The following is a 27080-nucleotide window of genomic DNA, read 5'->3' as shown; positions in this document are numbered from 1 at the left end:
CCTGAGTAGCTGGGACTACAGGCACCCGCCACCACACCCAGCTAATTTTTTTGTATTTTTAGTAGAGATGGGGTTTCACCGTGTTAGCCAGGATGGTCTCGATCTCCTGACCTCGTGATCTACCCGCCTCGGCCTCCCAAAGTGCTGGGATTACAGGCATGAGCCACCATGCGCAGCTAAACTTTGTTGAAATGAATTAAGGGACATATTTTTTTTTATCTACTTAGCGATAACTCTTAGAATTGATTTCGTGTGTATAACGGCAGTAAGTAGTTTTCTATGTTTGTAACTACTGTTTGATCTCTTTGGGTATGTGGATTTATAAATATCACCTTATTTTCATATATAAGGAAATTTCATACATAAGTTCTCTCTAAATAATGAGATTATTATGTGATAGCTTTCTTGAAAAATGTTATTTTAGAGGCCAGGTGCGGTGGCTCACGCCTGTAATCCCAGCACTTTGGGAGGCCAAGGCGGGCGGATCACAAGGTCAGGAGATCGAGACCATCCTGGCTAACACAGTGAAACCCCGTCTCTACTAAAAATACAAAAAATTTGCCGGGCGTGGTGGCGGGCCCCTGTGGTCCCAGCTACTCGGGAGGCTGAGGCAGGAGAACGGCATTAACCCAGGAGGCAGAGCTTGCAGTGAGCCTAGATCGCGCCACTGCACTCCAGCCTGGGCAACAGAGCGAGACTCTGTCTCAAAAAAAAAAAAAAAAAGGAAAGGAAAGGAAAATGTTATTTTAAAATTATGGAAATTCAAAAGTGTGTGGTATTAAGTTTCCTAGTTGGAAATGGCTGTACCTCAGATAGCTTAGTTTAATAATCATGTAATAGCACTATTGGAGTATCTTCTGTAAATAATATTTTGTATGTACTTTCATTTTAAATAGGGATCGGGCTCCTTTTGTGCTGACCTCTGATATGGCATATGTCATTAATGGGGGTGAAAAGCCCACCATTCGTTTTCAGTTGTTTGTGGACCTCTGCTGTCAGGCCTACAACTTGATAAGAAAGCAGACAAACCTTTTTCTTAACCTCCTTTCACTGGTAACTATTCTTTATAAGCACTTAATTAGTTTTATATTAATGCATCTATGTTTCAATACTTAAGATTATTTTGTGATTTTGGAATAAAATTTGCTTTAGTCACAAATGTCAGATACATTATTGCTCAGATATTTTAAACTTACTGCCGTGTGAAATAAGCCAGACACAAGAGTACCTACTGTCTGACTCCATTTGTATAAAATACAAAAAATAAGTCAGTAGAGTGGCTCCCCTTGGGATGGGAAGTATTAGTAGCTGGACCCCAAGGCAGGCATCTGATATGCTAATGAATGTTTTGTGTATTAATATGGGTGTGAATTGTCAACATTCACTCAGCTGTACAATGAAGATTTCTGTACTTTCCTGGGTATATATTATCGTTAAGTAAAAAGTAAAAAACAAAACCCACTATGATTATTATGAGTAAATTGATATGGTAATAAACAGTAGGCTACAATTGTCTTAAGTGAAATAACTCAGAAATAGAAAGTTAAATATTGTGTGTTCTCACTTATAAGTGGGAGTTAAATAATATGTATACATGGACATAAAGAGTAGAATAATAGACATTGGAGACTTGGGAGGGTAGGAAAGGGGATGGTGGATGGGAGATGAGAAGTTACTTAGTGGGTACAATGTATACTATTCAAGTGATGCACTAAAAGCCCAGACTTTATCACTATGTGATACATACATGTACCAAAATTGTACTTGTACCCCCTAAATCTATAAAAGTAAAAACAGCGGCCTAGGCCAGGCGCGGTGGCTCATGCCTGTAATCCCAGCACTTTGGGAGGCTAAGGCAGGCAGATTGCTTGAGGTCAGGAGTTCGAGACCAGCCTGGCCAACATGGCGAAACCCCATCTCTATCAAAAATACAAAAAAAAAAAAAAAAGTTCGCCAGGCTTAGTGGTACGTATCTGTAATCCCAACTACTCAGGAGGCTGAAGCAGGAGAATTGCCTGAACCCTGGAGGCAGAGGATGCAGTGAGCCAAGATCGCACCCGGCTCCCCCCACTCCGCCCCCGCCCCCAAAAAAAGAGCCTAGACAAAAGGAGATCTGGATCTCACAGGTTTAATTCTATAAACTGGGTTTTTGACCACCACCAACAAATTGCTTGACTTCCTTGGTGTCCATTTCCTTATTTGTTAGATAATCACCTAGGTCCCCAATACACTAATGAACCCCTCAAGACTGATTATTTTTGTTTGCTTTAGTTCTGATTACTTGAGCAGCCCACAGGAAGGAGTGAGGAACAAATGTTTTAAAAAATTTAACTCACAGAACTTTTTGTTTTCTTCTACAGATGATTCCTTCAGGGTTACCAGAACTTACAAGTATTCAAGATTTGAAATACGTTAGAGATGCACTTCAACCCCAAACTACAGACGCAGAAGCTACAATTTTCTTTACTAGGTAAGGCATATTTAAGTATATTGCAGAAGGAACATAAAATATTGCTTTGATTTGTTTTACCTTAGTTTAAACAAATGCTATTTATCAAAATTCTAATTTATAGGAACAAATTCTGATTCATAGTAATTGCACATAGTAGGCTGTCAAAAGTTGATTTACTAATAAATACAAAGGATTTGCAATAATATTTTTTAAAATATACTTATTTGCCTCAAAATATCTCAAGGTTTATTTAATATGTAATTTCAATGATAAAAACATATTTTTCTACAGTGCCATGTACCATTTTAAAATATTTTTTAATTTTTTATTTTGAGACTGAGTCTTGCTGTTTCATACAGGCTAGAGTGCAGTGGTGCAATCTCAGTTCACTGCAACCTCGCTTCCTGGGTTCAAGCGATTCTCCTGCCTCCGCCTCCTGAATAGCTGGGACTACAGGCGCACACCACTAAGCCCAGCTAATTAAAGTCTCTTTCTAAAATGTTATCTGTACTAATCTATTTTTCAGGATTTTGTCTTAACAATTTCCATGGAGACCTTTGGTGTTTTTAATCCAGCAAACCCTGGTCACTGCTGCAAGTAAATTATTATATGGCATAGTACTTGAAACACATATACCAATGACTGGTACTTGAATTTATTATTGCTTTAAAAACAGATCTTCCAGCCAGGCGCAGTGGCTCACGCCTGTAATCCCAGCACTTTGGGAGGCCGAGGCGGGCGGATTACCTGAGGTTGGGAGTTCAAGACCATCCTGACCAACATGGAGAAACCCCATCTGCACTAAAAATACAAAATTAGCCGGGCATAGTGGCGCATGCCTGAAATCCCAGCTACTCAGGAGACTGAGGCAGGAGAATTGCTTGAACCTGGGAGATGGAGGTTGTGATGAGCCGAGATTGCGCCATTGCACTCCAGCCTGAGGAACAAAAGCGAAACTGTCTCAAGAAAAACAGATCTTCTTGACAAATATGTTCTAAAGGTCTGGTGATCAGGCTGGTTACTGACTGCTGCTGCCACATCATCACAATACCACAGCAGGGAGGGGTACCTGAGCTCATGTTCTTTTCTCTCCTTTTTCTCTTGCCTTCTTCCTCTCAGTGGAAAAGAGGTATAAAACACTGACTGGACTTCCCTAGTCTCAAGAGTCTGGGCTGAAATGAATTGAAGGAAGCTGACTTTTGTATAGCCTTCCAAACTAATCCTGACAATTTAGGTATTGATGGGTTTTCTTTTGCTTTGTTTTTTAAAAGAGATTCATTGGCTCCCCTGGGCAAAACCACAAAGCAGGCATGTATTCGTCTGCCTGCTTAGACTTCCATAACAAAATACTATAGACTAGTGGCTTAAACAACAGATATTTATTTTCTCACAGTTCTGGAGTCTAGGAGGTCCAAAATCAAGGTGCCAGCCAATTACATTACTGTTGAGGGCTCCCTTGCCAGATTGCAGATGGTCACCTTCACAATGTGTCCTCACATGGTAGGGAGAACTAGCTCTCTCATCTCTTCTTAGACAGACACTCCTATTGGATTAGGGCTCTACTGTTTATGGCCTCATTTAACCTTAATTACTTCCATAAAGGCCCTATCTCTAAATACAGTGGCAGTGTTGGGGCTTCAACATATGAATTTGAGGGAACACAAACATTCAGTCCATAGTGGGGCAAAAGCCTGTGTTTGAGATTCTCTCACTTCTCTTTTTGAATATCCTTCTTCTTTCTAGCTTCCTTAACCTTGTTTCTGAGACTTATTTCCTTTGCTTGCCTAAAATGTTCTTTCCAGACCTACTTTCCATCCTGTCAAAACTTCTTTTTCCAACTGAATGAAAATATGATTACCTGAAGGAGTCTGACACTGAATTCTACAGTTCTACTGTTTGATAGGAGAGAATTTTTAAAATTTGGATTACTCTGTTTTTGTTCTTTTGTTTTTGTGGTGTTTTGGAGACAGTCTCACTCCGCCACCCAGTGTGGAGTGCAGTGGCGCAATCTCAGCTCACTGCAACCTCTTTCCTCCTGGGTTCAAGCAATTCTCCTGCCTCTGCCTCCCGAGTAGCTGGAATTATAGGCACACACCACCACACCTGGCTAATTTTTCTATTTTTATTAGAGTCAGGGTTTTGCCATGTTGGCCAGGCTGGTCTCGAACTCCTGGCCTCAAGTGATCCGCTCCCCTTGGCCTCCCAAAATGCTGGGATTACAGGCGTGAGCCACCATGCCCAGCCCTTGGATTACTTTCTTTCCCATCTATTTGTCATCTTTCTCCTTTATTAAAAGGGAATAAAGTAATGAAGTCATCTTTTTAGCATTATACCAATCATCATCTATCTATAATAGCTCTTTAATTAGTCTTGGGGACCCTACAGGGTTCAAGAAAACCAAGCATGAATTCTTTCTTGGGCTAAATTATTTTGTTGGGGTGAGTTGTGTTTTAACAAATCTTTGGCCTGTAGAACAAAGGGAATCCTTGGCAAAGTGACAATCTGCTTAATATTTTTAAAGGAATGAAAGTGGTTTTTGTCATTTATTATATTGAAAGAATTTACCATGTGTTCTCATTTACTGTTAACGAATTTTCTGATTATTTTGTAGGCTTATTGAATCAAGTTTGGGAAGCATTGCCACAAAGTTTAACTTCTTCATTCACAACCTTGCTCAGCTTCGTTTTTCTGGTCTTCCTTCTAATGATGAGCCCATCCTTTCATTTTCACCTAAAACATACTCCTTTAGACAAGATGGTCGAATCAAGGAAGTCTCTGTTTTCACATATCATAAGAAATACAACCCAGATAAACATTATGTAAGTTTGATTTCAATATTTATAAACAATCATGCATATATTATTGTTGTCCTTTCTACTTCCTTTGCTGACTCTGCTAAAGTTGCAAGCATTTGTTCTATTCATGCTTGTTTCTTTCATGAATGGTCCATAAATAAGTAAATGTACTTGAAGCATCCCTAACTTTTTTGGTATTTAATTCTTGCTATATTTGCTTCAAACAATAAGGACCGAGTGATATTCTGTCTTTTAGAGACAAGGCTAAAAGAATGGTGCTATTCTGCTTTTTCTCATTCTTCAATTTTTTTATTTTTATTTATTTATTTTTTTGTTCATTCAGTTTCTTTTACATTTCAAAGGTAAAGTGTGCTTGTTGTAACAAATTTAATCATTAAAGAAGTATGTAAAGTAAAAAGTCAAAGTTCCTATTCCAGTCTCTGATACAAAACACGCACACATTGTCTTTGAACAGATACAGGAATTTCAGCATGCTTTTTCCTCTTCCAGACTATAGTGTTAAATTTTTTGTTGCTACTTTTCACCCTTGTGCTACCTTTTTTGTTAGGTAATACTTTCCAGAACTGCCAGTTTTTAAATTTTTGGCAAATAGATAGTCTTTAAAAAGCTATTTTACTACTGTTTTAACTTTCATCTATTCTGTTAATAAATTTTAGTATCTTTTTGTGTGTTTATTAAAGTTATCCTAACACCATTTTATTGCAAAGTCCATTCTCTCCCCAATATATACTACTACCTTTAAGTTTATATATATATCCCCAAATTTGTTTCTGGCCTGCTACAGATAGATCCTATTTGGCACCAGTATTATATGCTTTGAAGTATTGTAACTTCATAAAAGTTTAAATAGGCCGGGCGCAATGGCTCATGCCTATAATCCCAGCACTTTGGGAGCCCAAGGCAGGTGATCACCTGAGGTCAGGAGTTCAAGACCAGCCTGGCCAACATGGTGAAACCCCGTCTCTACTAAAAATATGAAAATTAGCTGGATGTGGTGGCATGTGCCTATAGTCCCAGTTGCTTGGGAGACTGAGGCAGGAGAATCGCTTGAACCCGAGAGGCAGAGGTTGCAGTAAGCCAATATTGTGCCATTGCGCTCCAGGCTGGGCAACAGAGCAAGACGCTGTATCAAAAAAAAAAAAAAAAAGTTTAACTAGCCAGCAAAACAAGTTTTCCTTCACTACCCCCCATAAACCTTTTGCCTTTTTTAACTGACTTTTTATTTATTTTATGTTATGTTATTTTATTTTATTTTATAAATATAAAAGTCTCACTCTGTTGCCCAGGCTGGAGTGCAATGGCGCGATCTCCTCTCCTGAAACCTGTGCCTCCCAGGTTCAAGCAATTCTCATGCCTCAGCTCCTGAATAGCTAGCTGGGACTACAGGCATGCGCCAGCACGCCCGGCTAATTTTTGTATTTTTAGTAGAGATGGGGTTTCGCCATGTTGCCCAGGCACATGGCCAGGCGAATTCCTGGCCCCAAGTGATCCACTCATTTCGGCCTCTCGAAGTTCTGGGATTACGTGAGCCACCGTGCCTGGACTATTTTATTTATTATTTATTTTTTTATTTTTTTATTTTTTTTGAGACGGAGTCTCGCTCTGTCGCCCAGGCTGGAGTGCAGAGGTGTGATCTCAGCTCACTGCAAGCTCTGCCTCCCGGGTTCACGCCATTCTCCTGCCTCAGCCTCCCGAGTAGCTGGGACTACAGGTACCCGCCACCACGCCCGGCTCATTTTTTGTATTTTTTTTTTTTTTTTTTTAGTAGAGACAGGATTTCACCATGTTAGCCAGGATGGTTTCAATATCCTGACCTTGTGATCCACCCGCCTCGGCCTTCCAAAGTGCTGGGATTACAGGCGTGAACCACTGCGCCCGGCTGCCTGGACTATTTTTATTTCTACTTTTTGAGAAACGGTCTCCCTCTGTTACCCTGGCTGGAATGCAGTGATGCAGTGTTGGCTCATTTGGCTCGCTTGGCTCACTGTAGCCTTGACACCTGGGCTGAGTTGATCCTCCCACCTTAGCTTCCCAAGTAGCTGGGGCTACAGGCATGTGCCACCACAGCTGGCTAATTTTTATATTTTTTATAGAAACAGAGCCTTACTATGTTGCACAGGCTGGTCTCTAACTCCAGGGCTGAAATGATCCTCTCACCTTGGCCCCTCAAAGTGCTAGGATTATAGGCATGAGCAACCGTGCCCAGCTTACACTTTTAAGTTCTAGTTTATCTATCTTAGGATGGTTATGATCACTCTTAAAATGTAGTTAGATGTGCTATAAATACAATGACTTATATTTGCTTTTTCCTATTGGTGACATATATATTACCAAGATAAAAGTACTTGAACTGCATATAACAATTAAGCTATAAATTTCTTTTCTGTCAGGAAAGGAGGTTTTATTGCTTCTTGGTCTTTTAGCTAAGATCAATATAGGAAAGAAGGTTTTTTTGAGATGGAGTCTCGCTCTGTTGCCCAGGCTGGAGTACAGTGCCATCTCGGTTCATTGCAACCTCTGTCTCCCAGGTTCAAGTGATTTGCCTGCCTCAGCCTCCCAAGTAGCTGGGATTACAGGCACGCACCACTATGCCCAGCTAATTTTTGTTTGTTTAGTAGAGACGTGCTTTTACTATGTTGCCCAGGCTGGTCTCAAACTCCTGACCTCAGCTGATCCACCCACCTCGGCCTCCCAAAGTGCTGGGATTACAGGCATGAGCCACTGCACCCGGCCTGGAAAGAAGGTTTTAAATATAAATTTTATGTGTTTGTGGTGTGATTTCTTTTCAGATTTATGTAGTCCGAATTTTGAGGGAAGGACAGATTGAACCATCATTTGTCTTCCGAACATTTGACGAATTTCAGGAACTTCACAATAAGCTCAGTATTATTTTTCCACTTTGGAAGTTACCAGGGTATGTATTCATCCTTGTACATTAATCCTTTTTGTAGGAAACAACTTGTTATCAAATGTAGGTGGAAAGCTTTGTGTTAACACTTAGTAAGATATTATCGGCTATGTGTGGCTTATTTTCCTTTGTGTCATAAAGACCTAATACAAAAGCAGACATAAACAAGGAACTGGAAGTTTTTGTTGAATGAATAAATGATCGGGATGTTAAAATATGAGATTTTCAGACTTCTAACTCTTGTTGAAGCTTTAACTTTGCTGTCTCTACCATAGTAAGCAACACAAGATAATAATTTGGCATCTTGGTTTTGAAAAAAGTCATATCCTGCCAGGTGTGGTGGCTCACAAGCTTATAATCCCAGCACTTAATGGGAGGCCGAGGCAGGGAGATACCTTGAGTCCAGGAGTTGGAGACTAGCCTGGGCACCATGGCGAAACCCCATCTCTATAAAAAATACAAAAATTAGCTGGGCTGGTGGCACATGTCTGAAGTCCCAGCTACTCGGGAGGCTGAAGTGAGAGGATTGATTGATACCAGGATGTGGAGGTTGCAGTGAGCCAAGATCACATCACTGCATTACAGCCTGGGTGACAGAATGAGACCCTGTCCCCCCCCCCCAAAAAAAAAAAGTCATATGCTAAATCAGTGCAGAAATAATCTATCATGGGCCATACTGAGCTCCTCTGCTAAAAAAACTGAAGCATGGCCGGGCGCGGTGGCTCACACCTATAATCCCAGCATTTTGGGAGGCCAAGGCAGGCGGATCACAAGGTCAGGAGATGGAGACCATCCTGGCTAACACGGTGAACCGTCTCTTCTAAAAAATACAAAAAATTAGCTGGGCATGGTGGCAGGCACCTGTAGTCCCAGCTACTCGGGAGGCTGAGGCAGGAGAATGGCGTGAACCCAGAAGGTGGAGCTTGCAGTGAGCTGAGATGGCACCACTGCACTCCAGCCTGGGCAACAGAGCGAGACTCCGTCTCAAAAAAATAAATAAATAACAAGCAAACATCATCGAGACTGTCAATCAAAATCTTAGTTTTGTATCTGATACCCTTTGGGAGTCTTCAGTTTTAATGTAGCTCAATGACCAGTAGATTTCCTGTGTCGAGTTTTTTCATATTTTCTTCAGACTAGATTTCAAAAGTGAGGATGAGGTGAAGTGGGTATTAGAGTTTGTTTCCGTGTACAGTTTCATTTTTCCACTGCCACCAAAATAAGTGGAATTAAGATTATCCTTTCAGCACCTTACTTAGGCCTTATGTTATTATTTGTGGATTTTACTGGTATATGTAATATTTATGGCTGATTGAGTAGTGATTTTATTTTTTAGGGATCAGATCTGGATAAAATATTTATGAGTGATTAAACTTGAGAAGAAATATTAGAAAATAAGTATTAAGTAGGTACAAAAGTAATTGCGTTTTTTGCCATTACTTTTAATGTCAAAAACCACAGTTACTTTTGCACCAAGCTAATAATAAATATAGGAAATCAACACATACACCTTTTCAACCAAGGCTCATAAAAGGATAATGGGTGACAGAACGATGTCATCTCCAATACTTTGAAGAGAAATCACAAAAAATTACTTATTTTATTTTGAGACGGAGACTTGTTCTGTCACCCAGGCTGGAGTGTAAGTGATCTCAGCTCACTGCAACTTCCGCTTCCCAGGTTCAAGTGATTTTTCTGCCTCAGCCTTCCGAGTAGCTGGGATTATAGGTATCTGATTATAGGCATCAGCACGCTAATTTTTGTATTTTTAGTAGAGACAGGGTTTTATCATGTTGGCCAACCTGGTTTCAAACTCCTGACCTCAAGTGATCCACCCGCCTTGGCCTCCCAAAGGCCATGAGCCACCGTGCCCGGCCACAAAATATTACTTTATAATGGATTAAGACTACTTTGTCTTTAAGTATATATAAAAAAGTGTATTTCTAAGGAAATATTGTACTTATTTAAATCCCACTTGTTTTTGTTTTTCTTTTGTAGCTTTCCTAATAGGATGGTTCTAGGAAGAACACACATAAAAGATGTAGCAGCCAAAAGGAAAATTGAGTTAAACAGTTACTTACAGAGTTTGATGAATGCTTCAACGGATGTAGCAGAGGTAACCTTACTAAATGAGAAGTAATAACATCTTATACCTTTTGTGTTACATAATATTTAAACTAATGAATTGCTTTCTCTTTATTCTTAGTGTGATCTTGTTTGTACTTTCTTCCACCCTTTACTTCGTGATGAGAAAGCTGAAGGGATAGCTAGGTCTGCAGGTGAGATTATTTTTTTTCTCTTTATTGGTAACTCATGATCTGCAAGTCTGTAACTTCTCAATGAATGTGGTAGAATGACAGCAGGCTTACTAGCTGTAGTCTGAGAATGGGAGGAGAGTATTCTTTCTAAGCCAGTCTATTTCTGAATAAATATAACTTTCCTAATAGATGTGATTACTAAAGAAGTATAAATCAATGACCTATCAGGTTGTTTACTCTCTTTTTCCCCTCCCTTCTGTCCGCACCACATGTGACAGTCTTGAAAATAAAGCAAAATCCTTTTATTGCAGCTTGAACCACTACAACCAGTAAATAAAGATGAAAATATTTGTATTTTCAGATGCAGGTTCCTTCAGTCCTACTCCAGGCCAAATAGGAGGAGCTGTGAAATTATCCATCTCTTACCGAAATGGTACTCTTTTCATCATGGTGATGCATATCAAAGATCTTGTGAGTGATTACAAAGAATGATGGTTGTAGAGGAAACCCTTACCTTGGTAGGAAGCATTACTATTAAGGGACTGCTTTTCTTTTTAGGTTACTGAAGATGGAGCTGACCCAAATCCATATGTCAAAACATACCTACTTCCAGATAACCACAAAACATCCAAACGTAAAACCAAAATTTCACGAAAAACGAGGAATCCGACATTCAATGAAATGGTAAGTTAAAATCATTTCTAGAAGTTTCCTTGGTTTATTATTTTTTTAATTTTCATTTTTAAGTTCTGACGTGCGTAAGCAGGATGTGCAAGTTTGTTACATAGCTAAACGTACCACTGTGGTCTGCATACCTATCAACCTATCACCTAGGTATTAAGCCCAGCATGCATTAGCTATTTTTCCTAATGCTCTCCCTCCCACCATCCCATCCCGCAACAGGCCCCAGTGTGTGTTGTTCCCTTCTCTGTGTCCACTGTTTTGAGATTTTAAATTTTAAAACATTTTAAGGCCAGGCGCAGTGGCTCATGCCTGTAATCCTAGCAATTTGGGAGGCCGAGGTGGATACATCCCTTGAGCTCAGGAGTTTGAGACCAGCCTGGGCAACATGATGAAATTCCATCTCTACAAAAAAAAAAAAAAAAAAAAAATTAGCTCGGCATGGTGGCACGCACCTGTAATCCCAGCTCCTCGGGAGGCTGAGGTCAAAGGATTGCTTGAGCCCAGGAGGTCAAGGCCACAGTGAGTCATGATCATGCCACTGCACTCCAGACTGGGCAACAGAGTGAGACCCTGTCTCAAAAAAAAAAAAATTTAAAGTTTTTAGGTATCAGTTGCTGAACTATTTGTTATACAGTGTACACCAATAACAGTCCAACAGTATTTAACAAAACGATATAAAATAGAGCCCTCATAGACCTTAGGAGCCATAATTCAACTACGTTTCCAGTGTGTGAACCCCCCTCTATAATAGTCACAAAAAGTGGTTGTCTAGTCTGTGCTTAATTACTTCCAGACTATTCAGTTTGTCTTAGATCGCTCCACCTCTTAGATGATTATTATTATTATATTATTTTATTTATTTTTAGAGGCAGAGTTTCACTGTTGTTACCCAGGCTAGAGTGCAGTAGAGCCATGTTGGCTCACTGCAACCTCCGCCTCCTGAGTTCAAGGGATTCTCCTGCCTCAGCCTCCTGAGTAGCTGGGATTACAGGCATGTGCCATCACGCCTGGCTGATTTTGTATTTTTAGTAGAGACGGGTTTCTCCATGTTGGTCAGGCTAGTCGTAAACTCCCAACCTCAGGTGATCTACCCACCTCAGCCTCCCAAAGTGCTGGGATTACAGGCGTGAGCCACTATGCCCGGCCATGAGATTATTTTTTATACAAAGCTAAAATCTTGATTTTCTGAGGCCATCTGTGGGGTCTCAGTTGTACCTGTTGGAACCACACAGGTACTCTTCTTCCTTCTGTGCGGCAGCCCTTTCAGATAATTGAAGATCAGATGTCCTTCCCATTCTTTTAAAACATCTTTAGTACTTTTACCTTAATTAATTTGATAGGATATAGTTTCAAAATCATTGTCCTTCCAATGTTTTCCTCTTTTTTTTTTTTTTGTGAGACGGACTGTCGCTCTGTCACCCAGGATGGAGTGCAGTGGTGCAATCTCAACTCACTGCAATGTCCGCCTCTGGGATTCAAGTGAGTCTCGTGCCTCAGCCTCCCAAGTAGCTGGGACTACAAGTGAGCGCCACCACGCCCAGCTATTTTTTGTATTTTTAGTAAAGTCAGGGTTTTACCATCTTGGCCAGGCTAGTCTCGAACTCAGATGATCCACCCACCTCAGCCTCCCAAAGTGCTGGGATTACAGGCGTGAGCCACCATACCCAGCCTGTTTTCCTCTTTTAGTAACCTTCTTAAAGTACTCAAAATTGAAAGCAGGCCAGGTACAGTGGCTCATGCCTATAATCCCAACACTTTGGGAGGCCAAGGCAGGAGGACTGGTTGAGCCCAGGAGTATTAGACCAGCCAGGGCAACATAGTGAGACCCTGTCTCTACAGAATAGAAGAAATTAGCCTAGCATAGTGGCGTGCACCTGTTGTCCCAGCTACTCGAGAGACTGAGGTGGGAGGATCACTTGAGCCTCGGAGGTTGAGGCTTCAGTATGCTATGATTGCGCCACTGCACTGCAACCGAGGCAACAGAGCCAGACTGTCTCTCAGAAAAAAAAAATTGAAAGCAGGGCCATAGGTAGTGGCTCGTACCTCTAATCTTAGCACTTTGGAAAGCCGAGGCAGGAGGGTTGCTTGAGGCTGGGCGTTTGAGACCAGCCTGGCCAACATAGAGAGACCCTGTTCTACAAACAATTAAAAAAAAAATTGACCAGGCATGATGGCACGCACCTGTAGTCCTAGCTACTCGGGAGGCTGAGGCTGGAGGATCGCTTAAGCCCCTGAGTTTGAGGTTACAGTAAACCATGATTGTGCCACTGCACTCTAGTCTGGGCAATAGAGTGAAACACTGCCTCTTTAAAAAAAAAAAAAAAAGCAATAAGCAGAGTATCAACTGAATTGCATGGAGTATAACTGTGACTTCGCTGAGAAATACAGTAAACTTATAAACTTACTGCCTATTAAAACATGCTAAAGTTCTCCCCAATTCTCTCTCTTTAGGATAAACACATTTTTTGTACATTAATTGACATTATATCCACACAATGTCTGATTAGAAATCGGAAGCAAATAATTCTGATTTCTCATTATGGTTATAAATTTATTAAAACCTACAGAAAATCCTTTGACTTTTTTGTTTGTTTTTGAGACAGATTCTCACTCTGTCACCCAGACAGAGCACAGTGGTGCAATCTCAGCTCACTGCAGCCTCCACCTCCCAGTTCAAGTGATTCTTGTGCCTCAGCCTCCCGAGTAGCTGGGACTACAGGCATGTGCCACCATGCCCAGCTAATTTTTGTATTTTTAATAGAGACAGGGTTTTGCCCTGTTGCCCAGGCTGGTCTCAAACTCCTGACCCCAGGTGATCCACCCGCCTTGGCCTCCCACAGTGTTGGGATTACAGGCATGAGCCACCGTGTCCGGCCAATCCTTTGACATCTTTAAAGGCACATACAATGCTTGGTAAAGACCAACGGGTATTCTTAAAAGGTAGTGTAATTAGTGTTGTGTTTTTTTAGTAGAGACAGAGTTTCACCATGTTGACCAGGCTGGTCTCAAACTCCTGACCTCAGGTGATCCCACCTGCCTCGGCCTCTCAAAGTGCTGGGATTACAGGCGTGAGCCACTGCGCCTGGCTGTTTTAAGTTATTTTAGCCAAACAGTGAGGACTAGGTTAAGGAGATATTTCTCAAAACTTATGATGAGGCATTCTGGAAAAATTAAAATTCTAAGTGTTGATGTGAGTTTGAAACAGAATAGCTTTGTAACACTCCAGACTTGGTGCAAACTGCATTTTTAGTTGGTGATTTTGTATTGAATTATGAATAATCAAATGATTTCATAGTATTAAAAAATCCAACAGAAAAAAAGACAACAAAAGGAAAATTTAATCCCTCCTTTTTTGCAGAATAATTATAATTACCTCCCAATTAGCTTCCTTCCATTCTTTTTTTCCTCCCAGCTATTAGATCATCTTATGGGATACTGTAATTTCTTTTCCCTTTTCCATCACCTCCAGCTCAGATAAACTGTGTTTCTAGTTTTCATTTATTTTTATTTTTTATTTATTTATTTTTTAGACGGAGTTTTGCTCATGTTGCCCAGGCTGGAGTGCAATGGGGCGATCTTGGCTCACTGCAACCTCCGCCTCTGAGATTCTAGCGATTCTCCTGCCTCGGCCTCCTGAGTAGCTGGGATTACAGGCACCCGCCACCACGCTCAGCTAATTTTTGTATTTTTAGTAGAGACAAGGTTTCACCATGTTGGCCAGGCTGGTCTCGAACTCCTAACCTCAGGCGATCCACCCTCCTCAGCGTCCCAAAGTGCTGGGATTACAGGCGTGAGCCACCATGCCTGGCCTCTAGTTTTTATTTTTTAGCTAATGATTAGTCCTGCTTTGTATCTATGTCAGACATCACAGGAATGATAGTACAATCCAAGACTCCTGAAATACAAAATGTCCTTCTAAAGTATTGAGACAAAACCTACCGGATGTGTCATAATCAGTGTCACTCATTGTGGTCACTCTTTGGCTAATATTCTCACGTTTTCACTTGAAATGTTCCAAGAAACCAAACAAACTTTAATTTGTGATTTACTGTTCTTTTTTCCTTTGTTGTAGCTTGTATACAGTGGATATAGCAAAGAAACCCTAAGACAGCGAGAACTTCAACTAAGTGTACTCAGTGCAGAATCTCTGCGAGAGAATTTTTTCTTGGGTGGAGTAACCCTGCCTTTGAAAGATTTCAACTTGAGCAAAGAGACGGTTAAATGGTATCAGCTGACTGCAGCAACATACTTGTAAACTAGTGAATGTCTGAGCTTTGGAAGCATGAACAGTTATAAACGTGCATGCATACATGCACACACACACAGACACACACACACTTGTTAATTTTGTATAGTATTTTTATACTTGGACAGAACTTATAAAGTTAAATATACTTGCTGCATTTCAACACATCTGTTGGACCAACAGTCACATAACTAACCTTTTTGAATTTTTGGAAGCCATTGCTGTTTTAAAGTCATTATGTAGAATGCTACAAACCCTAAACTTAATATATACTAATTCCTGAAAAAGACTTTGAGACAGTACTGTGTCAGTTCAGCCACCTATTTTGCATTGTTTTCTATAAGGAGGCAAAGCATATGTGTTTTCCTGTTATGCACCTTTTATAGCCTTTACCACTGTGTAATATTCACAAACACCAAAGTAAAGGAAAAATGCAGGATGTTACCGTAAAATCCAGCTGCTATTCATGGAGCTGAAAAACAAAGCACAAATAATAGATAGCTATGTTAAGAACTACAAAGTAGTTTGTAGAAGTAGGGAAAAACGTAATACTGCTTTTTATTCATGTCTTTAAAGCCTTTTTCAGAATAAGTGCCAATCACTGATGTTGTAAATAATGGTGCCTTAACTTTATATGCTTCCCTGGCACTTCGTTTCTGATTTTTTTCCTGATTTGATAAATAATTAGTACATAGTTTTCACTCACTTGCAGCTTACTAAAGACAAGAAATTATGTACATGTACTAATGTTTTTCCCACAAAAAAATCCTTTACTTCTGATGTATGAATTAGTTATTTAAATAGTTAAGCCTAATACCTGAATAAGACTCACCAATGTGATTGTACAATAAATTCTATCATTCCATTAAAATCCTACATTTATTCCCAGGAATGGTAATTTCACCTCCCTACATCTATACTCCACTCCCTCAGTAAATAAGTGAAAATTGTTAACCCATGTGCCCATTCCTGAGTAGGGCAGACTCTTCACAAGAGGCCCATGACAAGAATTCTAGGGTCCAGATTGAACTTTAATATAGACCTTTGTCTGTGTAGACCAGTTTGTCTTGTAAACTGTCTTACTTACGTGTGTAGACATTTTACATTCACATGAAAAGTTATTTTCCTTTATATAATTGGATTCAGAATCATAAGGGACAGGACTGAAATTATTCTACAGTAACCAGTAAGAATAAGATTCGGCCGGGCACGGTGGCTCCTGCCTGTAATCCCAACACTGGGAGGCCAAGGTGGGCGGATCACCTGAGGTCAGGAGTTTGAGACCAGCCTGGCCAACATGGCGAAACCCCGTCTCTACACAAAAATTAGCCAGGCGTGGTAGCGGGCATCTGTAATCCCAGCTACTTGGGGGGCTGAGGCAGGAGAATCGCTTGAACCCAGGAGGCGGAGGTTGCAGTGAGCCGAGATCACGCCACTGCACTCCCGCCTGGGTGACAACAGCAAAACTCCATCTTAAAAAAAAAGAAAAAAAGAGTAAGATTCATTTTTATTAGTTACTCAACTTCAGACACAATTTTGTTAATTTGGATATATACATATATATAATAAGAACTCATGGTTAGAATAGAAATACAGATACTTTAAAAATGGTAATAGAAATTGTACCAATCAGGTTGCTGTGAGAAAACTGACAAAATATGCAATAAAGAATACCAAGAGAGAAAGGACAATCGCCAATTCAGTTGCCCAGAACAGAATTTTTATGAACTGCACAAATGTTTAATGTAAATGGTCATACCTACAGGGAAGAAATAGAAGAGTTGATAATATATCACTGGGACGGGGTGAGGGAAAGACTTGAAATTTTTGGTGCCTAACACTAATGGTCCAATGTAGTTAAACCCATGAGTATGGTATATGAATGTCTTTTTTAAACGTTAAAATGTGTTGTCTATTTAATAAGTTAATAAAAATGCAGATCAAAGCACCACCATTTGCTTTTTCCACAGATCATTAACATTTCCTTAAAGTATGTAAGTATCTTTACAAATGCAAATGTACTAGTAATTTTCACTTAAGCTTTTGAGACCGAATTCCATTCCACCAGTTATCACTTAGCCACTGTAATTTAAAAACAAACAAACAAACAAAAACTGTCTTGGTGTAGAGGTCGTTAATTAGACTCAACATGTACTGCCTTTTTGCAGTCTATTATGACAGTGTCTTTTAGCACAAATAATAGAGCTAAAACATGTCCTGTCACTTCCATTATAAGAAATCTGGATTCATATCTAAAAGTGTATATTATAATACTGTACAGTTAAGAGTTCAGAACAAGTGGTAATGTTTTGTCTTAATTTAACTCATTTTGTGCCTTCTTTACTCATTCAAACACACATACATTTTACATATAGTTTATTTCTTTATGAAATGCTAATCTTCAGCCCGTACCAAAAAGTAGAGTGGAGCCTCTTTGCACTACTACTATCAATAAATTTTAAATCAGTTGGATTTTTAAGCATTTTTTAAAAGCTGACATTAAAGTAAATCTGAAAAAAGTTTAACAAACTGGCCAAGACACTAATTTTTATGTATAATCACAATATTTTATACTCACCTTTATTGACTAAAAATAATTATGCTACATGTTGTCCTGCATCAGAAGAATTATTTCTTCTTGCCAGTGTTTTGGGATTTGAAGATAATGGTTCACTCAAAGAACCTATTATTTTCTCTACTGAGGAACCCAATGTAGAACTTGCACTGATTTTTTTATTACTGCCTTTATATGAATCTATAGGTATCTCAATGTTAAGGCATGTATGATCTTTGATCATTTCTTTTTTCAAATTAAAGTTGTATAAAAGTTTCAATATCTTGCCTTAAATTAGTTGCCTATTGTTTCTAGGATTCAAATATTGTGGCATTTAAAAAAGAAAACATTCACTTTTGAAACTTAGACTTCAGATCAAAAAGGACTGAACCCCCACTATCATAATCCATACATTCATTTCCATGTTGTTTGACTAGCAGTGCATATATGAATGAATATGGTAATTAATCTTATCTATAAGAACCAAATACTTTAATTATATTAAGATAGTGAATAAAGATGTATAATATTTTTATTAATACCTTGAATATATTCAGTGGATTGAATGTGACTTCATAACTGTACTACGATTGTATTAAAATATTTCTGGAATAAAAGAACTCTGCTATCATTTCTTTCCTTGTTGACATACTAACATTTTTGGTTCCAGACTTTGCAATGAGCTCACTCTTGATGTTCTTTGCATCTCACCCAGGAGTCTATTAGGTTTAATAATCCTGAATTTCAGAACTAACCTGTTAGTTGCCCCTAAAAATGTTCAAATAGAGATTCTGACTTCTGAGTGTTAACTATTTTTTTTTTTTTTTTTTTTTGAGACAGAGTCTTTGTCTCCCCGGCCTGGAGTGCAGTGGCGACATCTCGGCTCACTGCAACCTCCATCTCCTGGGTTAAAGCGATTCTCCTGCCTCAGCCTCCTGAGTAGCTGGAACTACAGGCACACACAACCACGCCCGGGTAATTTTTGTATTTTTAGTGTAGCAGGACAAGCCGCAGACAAAACTCCTCAGACACCGAGTTAAAGAAGGAAGGGGTTTATTTGGCCGCGGGCATTGGCAAGACTCCTGTCTCGAGCCGAGCCCCCCCAGGGAGCAATTCCTGTCCCTTTTAAGGGCTCACAACTCTAAGGGGGTGTGTGTGAGAGGGTCGTGATTGATTGAGCAAGCCGGGGGTATGTGACTGGGGGCTGCATGCACCGGTAATTAGATCGGAACAAAACAGGATAGGGATTTTCACAGTGCATTTCTATACAATGTAATTTATAGATAACCCATTAGGTCAGGGGTCAATCTTTAACTACCAGGCCCCGGGTGTGGCACCGGGCTGTCTGCCTGTGGATTTCATTTCTGCCTTTTAGTTTTTACTTCTTTCTTTGGAGGCAGAAATTGGGCATAAGACGATATGAGGGGTGGTCTCCTCCCTTATTAATAGATGGGGTTTCGCCATGTTGGCCAGGCTGGTCTCAAATTCCTGACCTCAAGTGATCCGCCCGCCTTGGCCTCCCGAAGTGCTGGGATTACAGCCACCACGCCGGGCCTGAATGTTACTCTTTGAAGGTCTGGATTGCAACAACTTTGCTACAGTCCCATCACTGTTTCTTAGAAGGGAAATGCTTCTGTGAGTATAGTCCCTGGCCTTTGGTACTTAAGATATTAAGTAGTCCTGCAACAGTTATATTATAGATGTATCTACAGAACTGAGAAATGTGGATTCTTCTTATACAGTACCTTCATCCTGTAATGGTAACAGTGTGAAGGTGTGGTTCCCTGACCCTAAGATGACATGTGAAAGGGCCCAGAGACCATGAAAGAGCAGTAACTCAATTAGAGCCAGCTTTGGGGGTGACAGTTTCTGTCAGAAAAAAAAGGATCTTTATTTCATCCTTACTCTTTTGAAAAACTTCATTATGCAAGTCTTTAATCATTTACAAAATTAGGTAACAGCATAATGAACTCCATGAGTGAATCCATCACACAGCTTCAACAGTTATTACCTTAGGGCTAACCTTGTTCCATCTGTATTAACTAAGATGTTCCTAGGTATGGATATCTTTGAATGTATCCTATTTAAGATTCTTTATTTATTTATTTATTTTTTGAGATGGAGTCTCACTCTCGGCCAGGCTGGAGTGCAGTGGCGCGATCTCGGCTTACTGCAAGCTCCGCCTCCTGGGTTCATGCCGTTTTCCTGCCTCAGCCTTCTGAGTAGCTGGGACTACAGGCGCCTGCCAACACGCCCGGCTACTTTTTTGTATTTTTAGTAGAGACGGGGTTTCACCGTGTTGGCCAGGACGGTTTCGATCTCCTGACCTCATGATCCACCCGCCTTGGCCTCCCAAAGTGCTGGGATTACAGGCGTGAGCCACTACGCCCAGCCGCCCTATTTAAGATTCTTAAAACTGTGGATCAGGGCTGGGTGCGGTGGCTCACCCCTATAATCCCAGCACTTTGGGAGGCCGAGGCAGGCAGATCACGAGGCCAGGAGTTCAAGACCAGACTGGCCAATATGGTGAAACCCCCACCTCTACTAAAAATTTAAAAATTAGCCGGGCGTGGTGGCGTGTACCTGTAATCCTAGCTACTCAGGAAGCTGAGGCTGGAGAATTGTTTGAACCTGGGAAGCGGAGGTGGCAGTGAGCCGAGATCATGCCACTGCATTCCAGCCTTGGCGACAGAGCGAGACTCGTCTCCAACAACAACAACAAAAAGCCGGGTGTGGTGGCTCACGCCTATAATCCCAGCACTTTGGGAGGCTGAGGTGGGCAGATCACGAGGTCAGGAGTTCAAGACCAGCCTGGCCAAAATACTGAAACCCCATCTCTACTAAAAATACGAAAATTAGCTGGGTGTGGTGGCACGCACCTGTAGTCCCAGCTACTCGGGAGGCTGAGGCAGGAGAATCGCTTGCACCTGGGAGGCAGAGGTTGCAGTGAGCTGAGACTGCCATTGCACTCCAGCCTGGGCAACAGAGTGAGACTCCGTCTCAAAAAGAAAAAAAAAAAAACTGGATCAGTAGCTTTCTTCAGTTCTGAATACTTGCTAGCCATTATCGTTTCAAACATTTTGTCTGCCACCTTTTCGAACTCTGATTAAATGTATAATGTATAATAGACATTTCCACTCTTCTTCCATGTCTTCTCTTCATGTCTCTTTTTTGTCCCTGCATTCTCAATAATTTTTTCTGACTTATTTTCTAATTCACTACTTCCAACTGTTTAACCTATCCATTAGTTTTTAAATTTTGGTTGTTCTATTTTCTTTTTCTTTTTTTGAGACGGGGTCTCCATCTGTTGTCCAGGTTGGAGTGCAGTGGCACAATCATGGGTCACTGCAGCCTCAACCTCCCTGGGTTCAAATCATCCTCTCACTTCAGCCTCTGAAATAGCTGGGACTACAGGCACATGCCACCATGCCTGGCTAATTTTTGTATTTTTTGTAGAAATGGGGTTTCACCATGTTGCCCAGGCTGGTCTCAAACTCTCAAATACCTGGGCTCAAGCAATCTGTCCACCTTGGCTTCCCAAAGTGTTGGGATTACAGGCGGGAGCCATCATGCCCAGCCAATTCTTGTATTTTTTCATTTCAAGAATCAGTATTTGGTTCTTTTTATTTGTTTGAATCATGATCCAGGAAAGACACACACCAACACTGTCAAGACCATTTAAAGAAAAAAAGTTGTGGTTTTTTTTGACCATTTAAAAAAAGAAAAGGTTTTTCCAATAAATGGTGCTGGTACAACTGGATAACCACATGCAAAAGCATCAGTAGGACTCTTACACCACATAAAAAAATTAACTCAAAATGGATCAAAGACCTAAACATAAGAGCTAAAAGTGGTTGGGCACAGTGGCTCACACCTGCAATCCCAGTACTTTGGCAGGTCAAGGTGGGAGGATCCCTTGAGCCCAGGAGTTCAAGGCTGCAATAAGCCAGATCTCATCACTGCGCTACAGCATGGGTGACGGAGCGAAACCTTGTCTCTGGGAAAAAAAAAAAAAAAAAAGCCAAAAATATAAAACTCTTAGAATAAAACAAAAACCTGGGTGTACATACATCTTTATGACCTTGGATTTGATGATTCTTAGATGTGACACTAAAAGCATGAGCCACAAAAGAAAAAAATGGATTAATTGGGACTTCATCAAAATTAACTTTTGTGCATCAAAGGATGCTATTAAAGAAATAAAAGACAACCCATAGAATGGGAAAAAATATTTCCCAATAGTGTATCTGATAAAAGGAATCAGATATATATAAAGAATTCTTACAACTCAACAACAAAAAGTCCAATTTAAAAATGGGCAAAGGGCCGGGCATGGTGGCTCACACCTGTAATCCCAGCACTTTGAGAGGCTGAGGCGGGTGGATCATCTGAGGTCAGGAGTTCGAGACCAGCCTGGCCAACATGGCAAAACCCTGACTCTACTAAAAAAACACACATAGAAACTAGCTAGGCGTGGTGGCACGCTCCAGTTACCGGGTTTCTTTTGTGGGTAGTAACATATCAGGAATTAGTGGTAATGATTGCACAACATTGTGAGTGTAATAAAAGTTACTGAAGTTAACTGTATACTTCAAAATAGCTCCTGTGATCCCAGCTATTCGGGAGGCTGAAGCACGAGGATCACTTGAATCTGGAAGGCAGAGGTTGCAGTGAACCAAGATCGTGCCACTGCACTCCAGCCTGGATGACTGCCGAGCAAGAAAAATTAAAAAAAAAAAATGGGCAAAGGGCCAGGCGTGGTGGCTCACGCCTGTAATGCCAGCACTTTGGGAGGCCAAGGCGGGCAGATCACCTGAGGTTGGGAGTTCCAGACCAGCCTGACCAGCATGGAGAAACCCCGTCTCTACTAAAAATACAAAATTAGCTGGGCATGGTGGTACATGCTTGTAATCCCAGCTACTCCAGAGGCTGAGGCAGGAGAATCACTTGATCGTCTCAAAAAAAAAAGTCCATACAATGGACTTTTATTCGGTCATAAAAAGGGAAAAAGTACTGATACATGCTACAACATGAATGAACCCTGAAAACATGCTTAGGAAGCTGGGGAGTGGCTCATGCCTATAATCCCAGCACTTTGGAAGGCTGAGGCTGGAGGGTTGCATCAGCCCAGGAGTTCAAGACCAGCCTGAGCAAAATCGTGAGAACCCCGTCCCTTAAAAAAAAAGTCGGGCACGGTGGCTTACACCTGTAATCCCAGCACTTTGGGAGGCCGAGGCAGATGGATCACCTGAGGTCAGGAGTTTGAGACCAGCCTGGCAAACATGACAAAACTCCATCTCTGGACATTTCATATAAATAGAATCATAAGGCCGGACGCGGTGGCTCACGCCCGGGCTGGAGTGCAGTGGCACCATCTCGGCTCACTGCAACCTCCACCTCCTGGGTTCAAGCGATTCTCTGCCTCAGCCTCTGGAGTAGCTGGGATTACAGGTGCCTGCCACCATACCTGGCTAATTTTTGTATTTTTAGTAGAGACGAGGTTTCACCATGTTGGCCAGGCTGGTCTTGATCTTCTGACCTCGTGATCCACCCGCCTCGGCCTCCCAAAATGCTGGGATTACAGGCATGAGCCACCGTGCCTGGCCTTATGATTCTATTTATATGAAATGTCCAGAATAGGCAAGTCCATGAGACAGCAGATTAGAGTGGGGAGAGGAGACTGGAGAGCCAACAGCTTAATAGTTACCGGGCTTCTTTTGGGGGTAATAACATATCAGGAATTAGTGGTAATGACTGCACAACATTGTGAGTGTAATAAAAGTTACTGAAGTAACTGTATACTTCAAAATGGTTAAAAAAGTGAATTTCATGGTATGAATTTACCTCAGTAAAAAAATATTAAAAATTCAGTTTGTAAAGCTATTTGATCACTGAACTTCTGCCCTTAATAAATGCATTAACAGTAACTATTTTCTAGATACTAAAATTATAACTTTCCCTTTGTCTAAAAAATTAGAAGTTTCCAATTTGCAAAAGCAGCTCTCACAAAAGCATGCCACATATAAAGGCAATGGAGTATGGCTTAATAGAAGGTAAACACCGTTTGATTAAAACTCAGCACTACATCGTATTTTATCATCATTACTGAATATACAAACATTACCAGATAAAATAACTATGGCAGGCCGGGTGCAGTGGCTCACACCTGTAATCCCAGCACATTGGGAGGCTGAGGCGGGCGGATCACTTGAGATCAGGAGTTTGAGACCAGCCTGGCCAACATGGTGAAACCCCCATCTCTACTAAAATACAAGAATTGGCCGGGCGTGGTGGCGGGTGCCAGTAGTCCCAGCTACTCAGGAGGCTGAGGCAGGAGAATCTCTTGAACTCGGGAGGTGCAGGTTGCAGTGAGCCAAGATCAGGCCACTGCACTCCAGCCTGGGTGACAGAACGAGACTCTCTCTCAAAAAACAAAAACAAAAAACTTCATGTGTAACTAACTGACAACCCAAATTACACACAGACATCCTGTAATCTGGGACTAGGTTGCTAAATCTACTATTCCCATCATCTTCCTGAAATAAAGTCTACAATCTAGACATCTACAAAGGGGGGGGAAATGGCATTATTTAGGTTCATTCTTTCAAATAATTACTGAGTACCTAACTTCCTGCCAGGCACTCTTGTGGGTGTTGGAGATAAAGCAATAAACGTTGTACTCTCAGAGCTAATTTTTATTGGAGGTGGACAGGCAACCAAACAAGCAACTAGAAAGGATGTTAGAGATTTGGGTGCTTTGAAGGTAATCAATAGGATATTGTGTTGGGAAGGACTACTTTAGATGATCCTATTTAGGGAAAGCCACCCTGAGATGACATGGAGGCCAGGATGTGAAAGTGAGACCTGAAAAGGTCTTGAGGAAGAGCAAGCACTTCAGGCAGTGCCAACAGCAAGAGGAAGGGCTCTAAGCAGGAAAGGAACACATTGCTACCTTGTAGAGTCAGAAAGGAGTAAGTGCGGTTGGAGCGTTTAGAATCGGGGGATAGTGGCAAGACGTGGGTCCAGGGATTGGATCTTAGGTGCATTGAGAAAGTATGGGAGGGATTTACACAGGGGAGCAATGAACTAATCTGCTTTATGTATTTAATGGATCACTCTGACTGCTAGGTGGAGAGTGGGTTGTGTTTAGAATGGGGACGTGACCAGACAGTGTGGATACTACCGAGTTGCCCAGATAGGAGATGATGGTGGCTAGGACTGAAGGTGGAAATGGGGCAAAGGGAACATATTCATGATACATTCTTGGGGTAGAGCTGGGATGACAGAGGGAAATCAGAGAAAAATGGAGATGCCTAGGTTTGTATTAAGTTTGAGCAACCGGGATCGTGTTTAACTGAAACAAAGGGGCATGGTTTGGGAATTGGAGTCATATTAAATTTGAGATACCTATTCCATATCTGAACTAAAAATGTAAAATTGGCTAATGATAAACTTTGCTAGAAAAAAACATTACCCAAATAGGGTACCCGATTTGACTAAAATTCCTAATGCTTTGGGAAAAGTTATTAATCAAATAGTGACAGATTATGGCTTTTTTGGGGGGAGGGGTGTTGTTTTCTTAGAGAACTGACCCGTTTGTTGTTATAAAGGGTTCTCTCTTTATCCCTGATACTTTTTTTTTGAGACGGAGTCTCGCTCTGCCACCTAGGCTGGAGTGCAGTGGTGCGATCGTGGCTTACTGCAAGCTCCGCCTCCCGGGTTCACGCCATTCTCCTGCCTCAGCCTCCTGACTAGCTGGGACTACAGGCGCCCGCCACCACGCCCGTCTAATTTTTTTGTATTTTTAGTAGAGACGGGGTTTCACCGTGTTAGCCAGGATGGTCTCGATCTCTTGATCTCGTGATCCGCCCGCCTCGGCCTCCCAAAGTGCTGGGATTACAGGCGTGAGCCACCGCGCCCGGCTACCCCTGATAACTTTATTTCAAATAGTGACAGGTTAAAAGTTAAGAGCGGATGTTTCAGTATCTAGTTTCCCAGCGTCTTGCCAGTTACTTTAAGCTTGTCGACAGGAGTTTGATTTCACTGACCTCCCTCCTTCCTAGAGCTATGCTTACTTTTTAAAATTTTAAAAAGCTGCTTCATTTGCCCATTCTTTCAACGCATTGTTGTGTACCGGCACTGAGTCAGTCTTTTTCTTTCTTTCCTTTTCTTTTTTTTTTTTTTTTTTTTTTTTAAGACAGAGTCTTGCTCTGTTGCCCAGGCTGGCGCGCAGTGGTGCTATCTCGGCTCACCGCAATGTCCTTCCCGGCTCCAGAGATTCTCCACCTCAGCCTCCTTCGTAGCTGGAACCAAAGGCACGAGCGAGCACGCCCGGCTAATTCTTTGTATTTATAGAGAGGGGGTTTCGCCATGTTGCCCAGGCTAGGTCTGTCTTAAAAGAGCTTCTTCCGGCCAGGCGCGTTGGCTCACGCCTGTAATCCCAGCACTTTGGGAGGCCGAGGCGGGCGGATCACCTGAGGTCGGGAGTTCAAGACCAGCCTGACCAACATGGAAAAACCCGTCTCTACTAAAAATACAAAATTAGCTGGAAGTGGTGGCGCATGCCTGTGATCCCAGCTACTCAGGAGGCTGAGGCAGGAGAATCGCTTGAACCCGGGAGGCGGAGGGTGCGGCAAGCCGAGATCGCGCCATTGCACTCCAGCCTGGGAATCAAGAGCGAAACTCCGTCTCAAAAAAAAAAAAAAGCTTCTTCCGTCTCAAAAAAAAAAAAAGCTTCTTCCTTGACGGTTCCCTTTTCCCAGGAAATTCAAATGCTTCATTTTATCCCTCATCCTCTTGGCCTTTGCAATCTTGCTCCCAAGGCTCTTCCCTGCCCGCCAACTCTCTCACTTGGGAACATGGCTCCGTAAGCCTCTGCCCAACCCTTCTCCCCGGCGAGCCCAGCGCCCCAGAGCCCTGCGCAGGAGAATTCGAGTGCGGAGGGCGGCAGGCATCCGTGGGGACCTGGTTCAACTCCTTAGACCGGTTCTTCACCGTCAGCGACTCTCCCCTGACAGATTAGGGTAGGATTTAGAAATGAGAAATGGAAGCGCTGGCTGGGCGGTAGCCGCTGCCATGGCTTCCCGTGTGGTCCTCATCACATGCTATTGTATCTGTTAATTTATTAGGCGCAGGGCCGACTCTGAGGGATCTAGTGCCAGG

At 41.6% G+C, this 27080-nt stretch overlaps 1 protein-coding gene across 1 annotated transcript in view; it reads left to right on the top strand.

Moving 5' to 3' along the window:
- Window positions 1-18538, top strand: part of PIK3C2A (phosphatidylinositol-4-phosphate 3-kinase catalytic subunit type 2 alpha) — a 123386-nt gene extending 104848 nt beyond the window's left edge. The window contains exons 25-33 of the mRNA XM_019036387.4: window positions 897-1053; window positions 2361-2470; window positions 5064-5271; window positions 8058-8182; window positions 10175-10292; window positions 10383-10455; window positions 10796-10905; window positions 10993-11118; window positions 15191-18538. Coding sequence (XP_018891932.4) covers window positions 897-1053; window positions 2361-2470; window positions 5064-5271; window positions 8058-8182; window positions 10175-10292; window positions 10383-10455; window positions 10796-10905; window positions 10993-11118; window positions 15191-15373 — 1210 coding nt within the window. The 3' untranslated portion in view covers window positions 15374-18538. The remainder of the gene's footprint in view (window positions 1-896; window positions 1054-2360; window positions 2471-5063; window positions 5272-8057; window positions 8183-10174; window positions 10293-10382; window positions 10456-10795; window positions 10906-10992; window positions 11119-15190) is intronic.
- Window positions 18539-27080: the final 8542 nt, after the last annotated feature.

Source organism: Gorilla gorilla, chromosome 9 (genome assembly GCF_029281585.2).
Source record: "Gorilla gorilla gorilla isolate KB3781 chromosome 9, NHGRI_mGorGor1-v2.1_pri, whole genome shotgun sequence".
Taxonomy (NCBI): Eukaryota; Metazoa; Chordata; class Mammalia; order Primates; family Hominidae; genus Gorilla; species Gorilla gorilla.
Note: the sequence above shows the minus strand (reverse complement) of the source record. Positions and strands in the feature narration are given on the sequence as shown.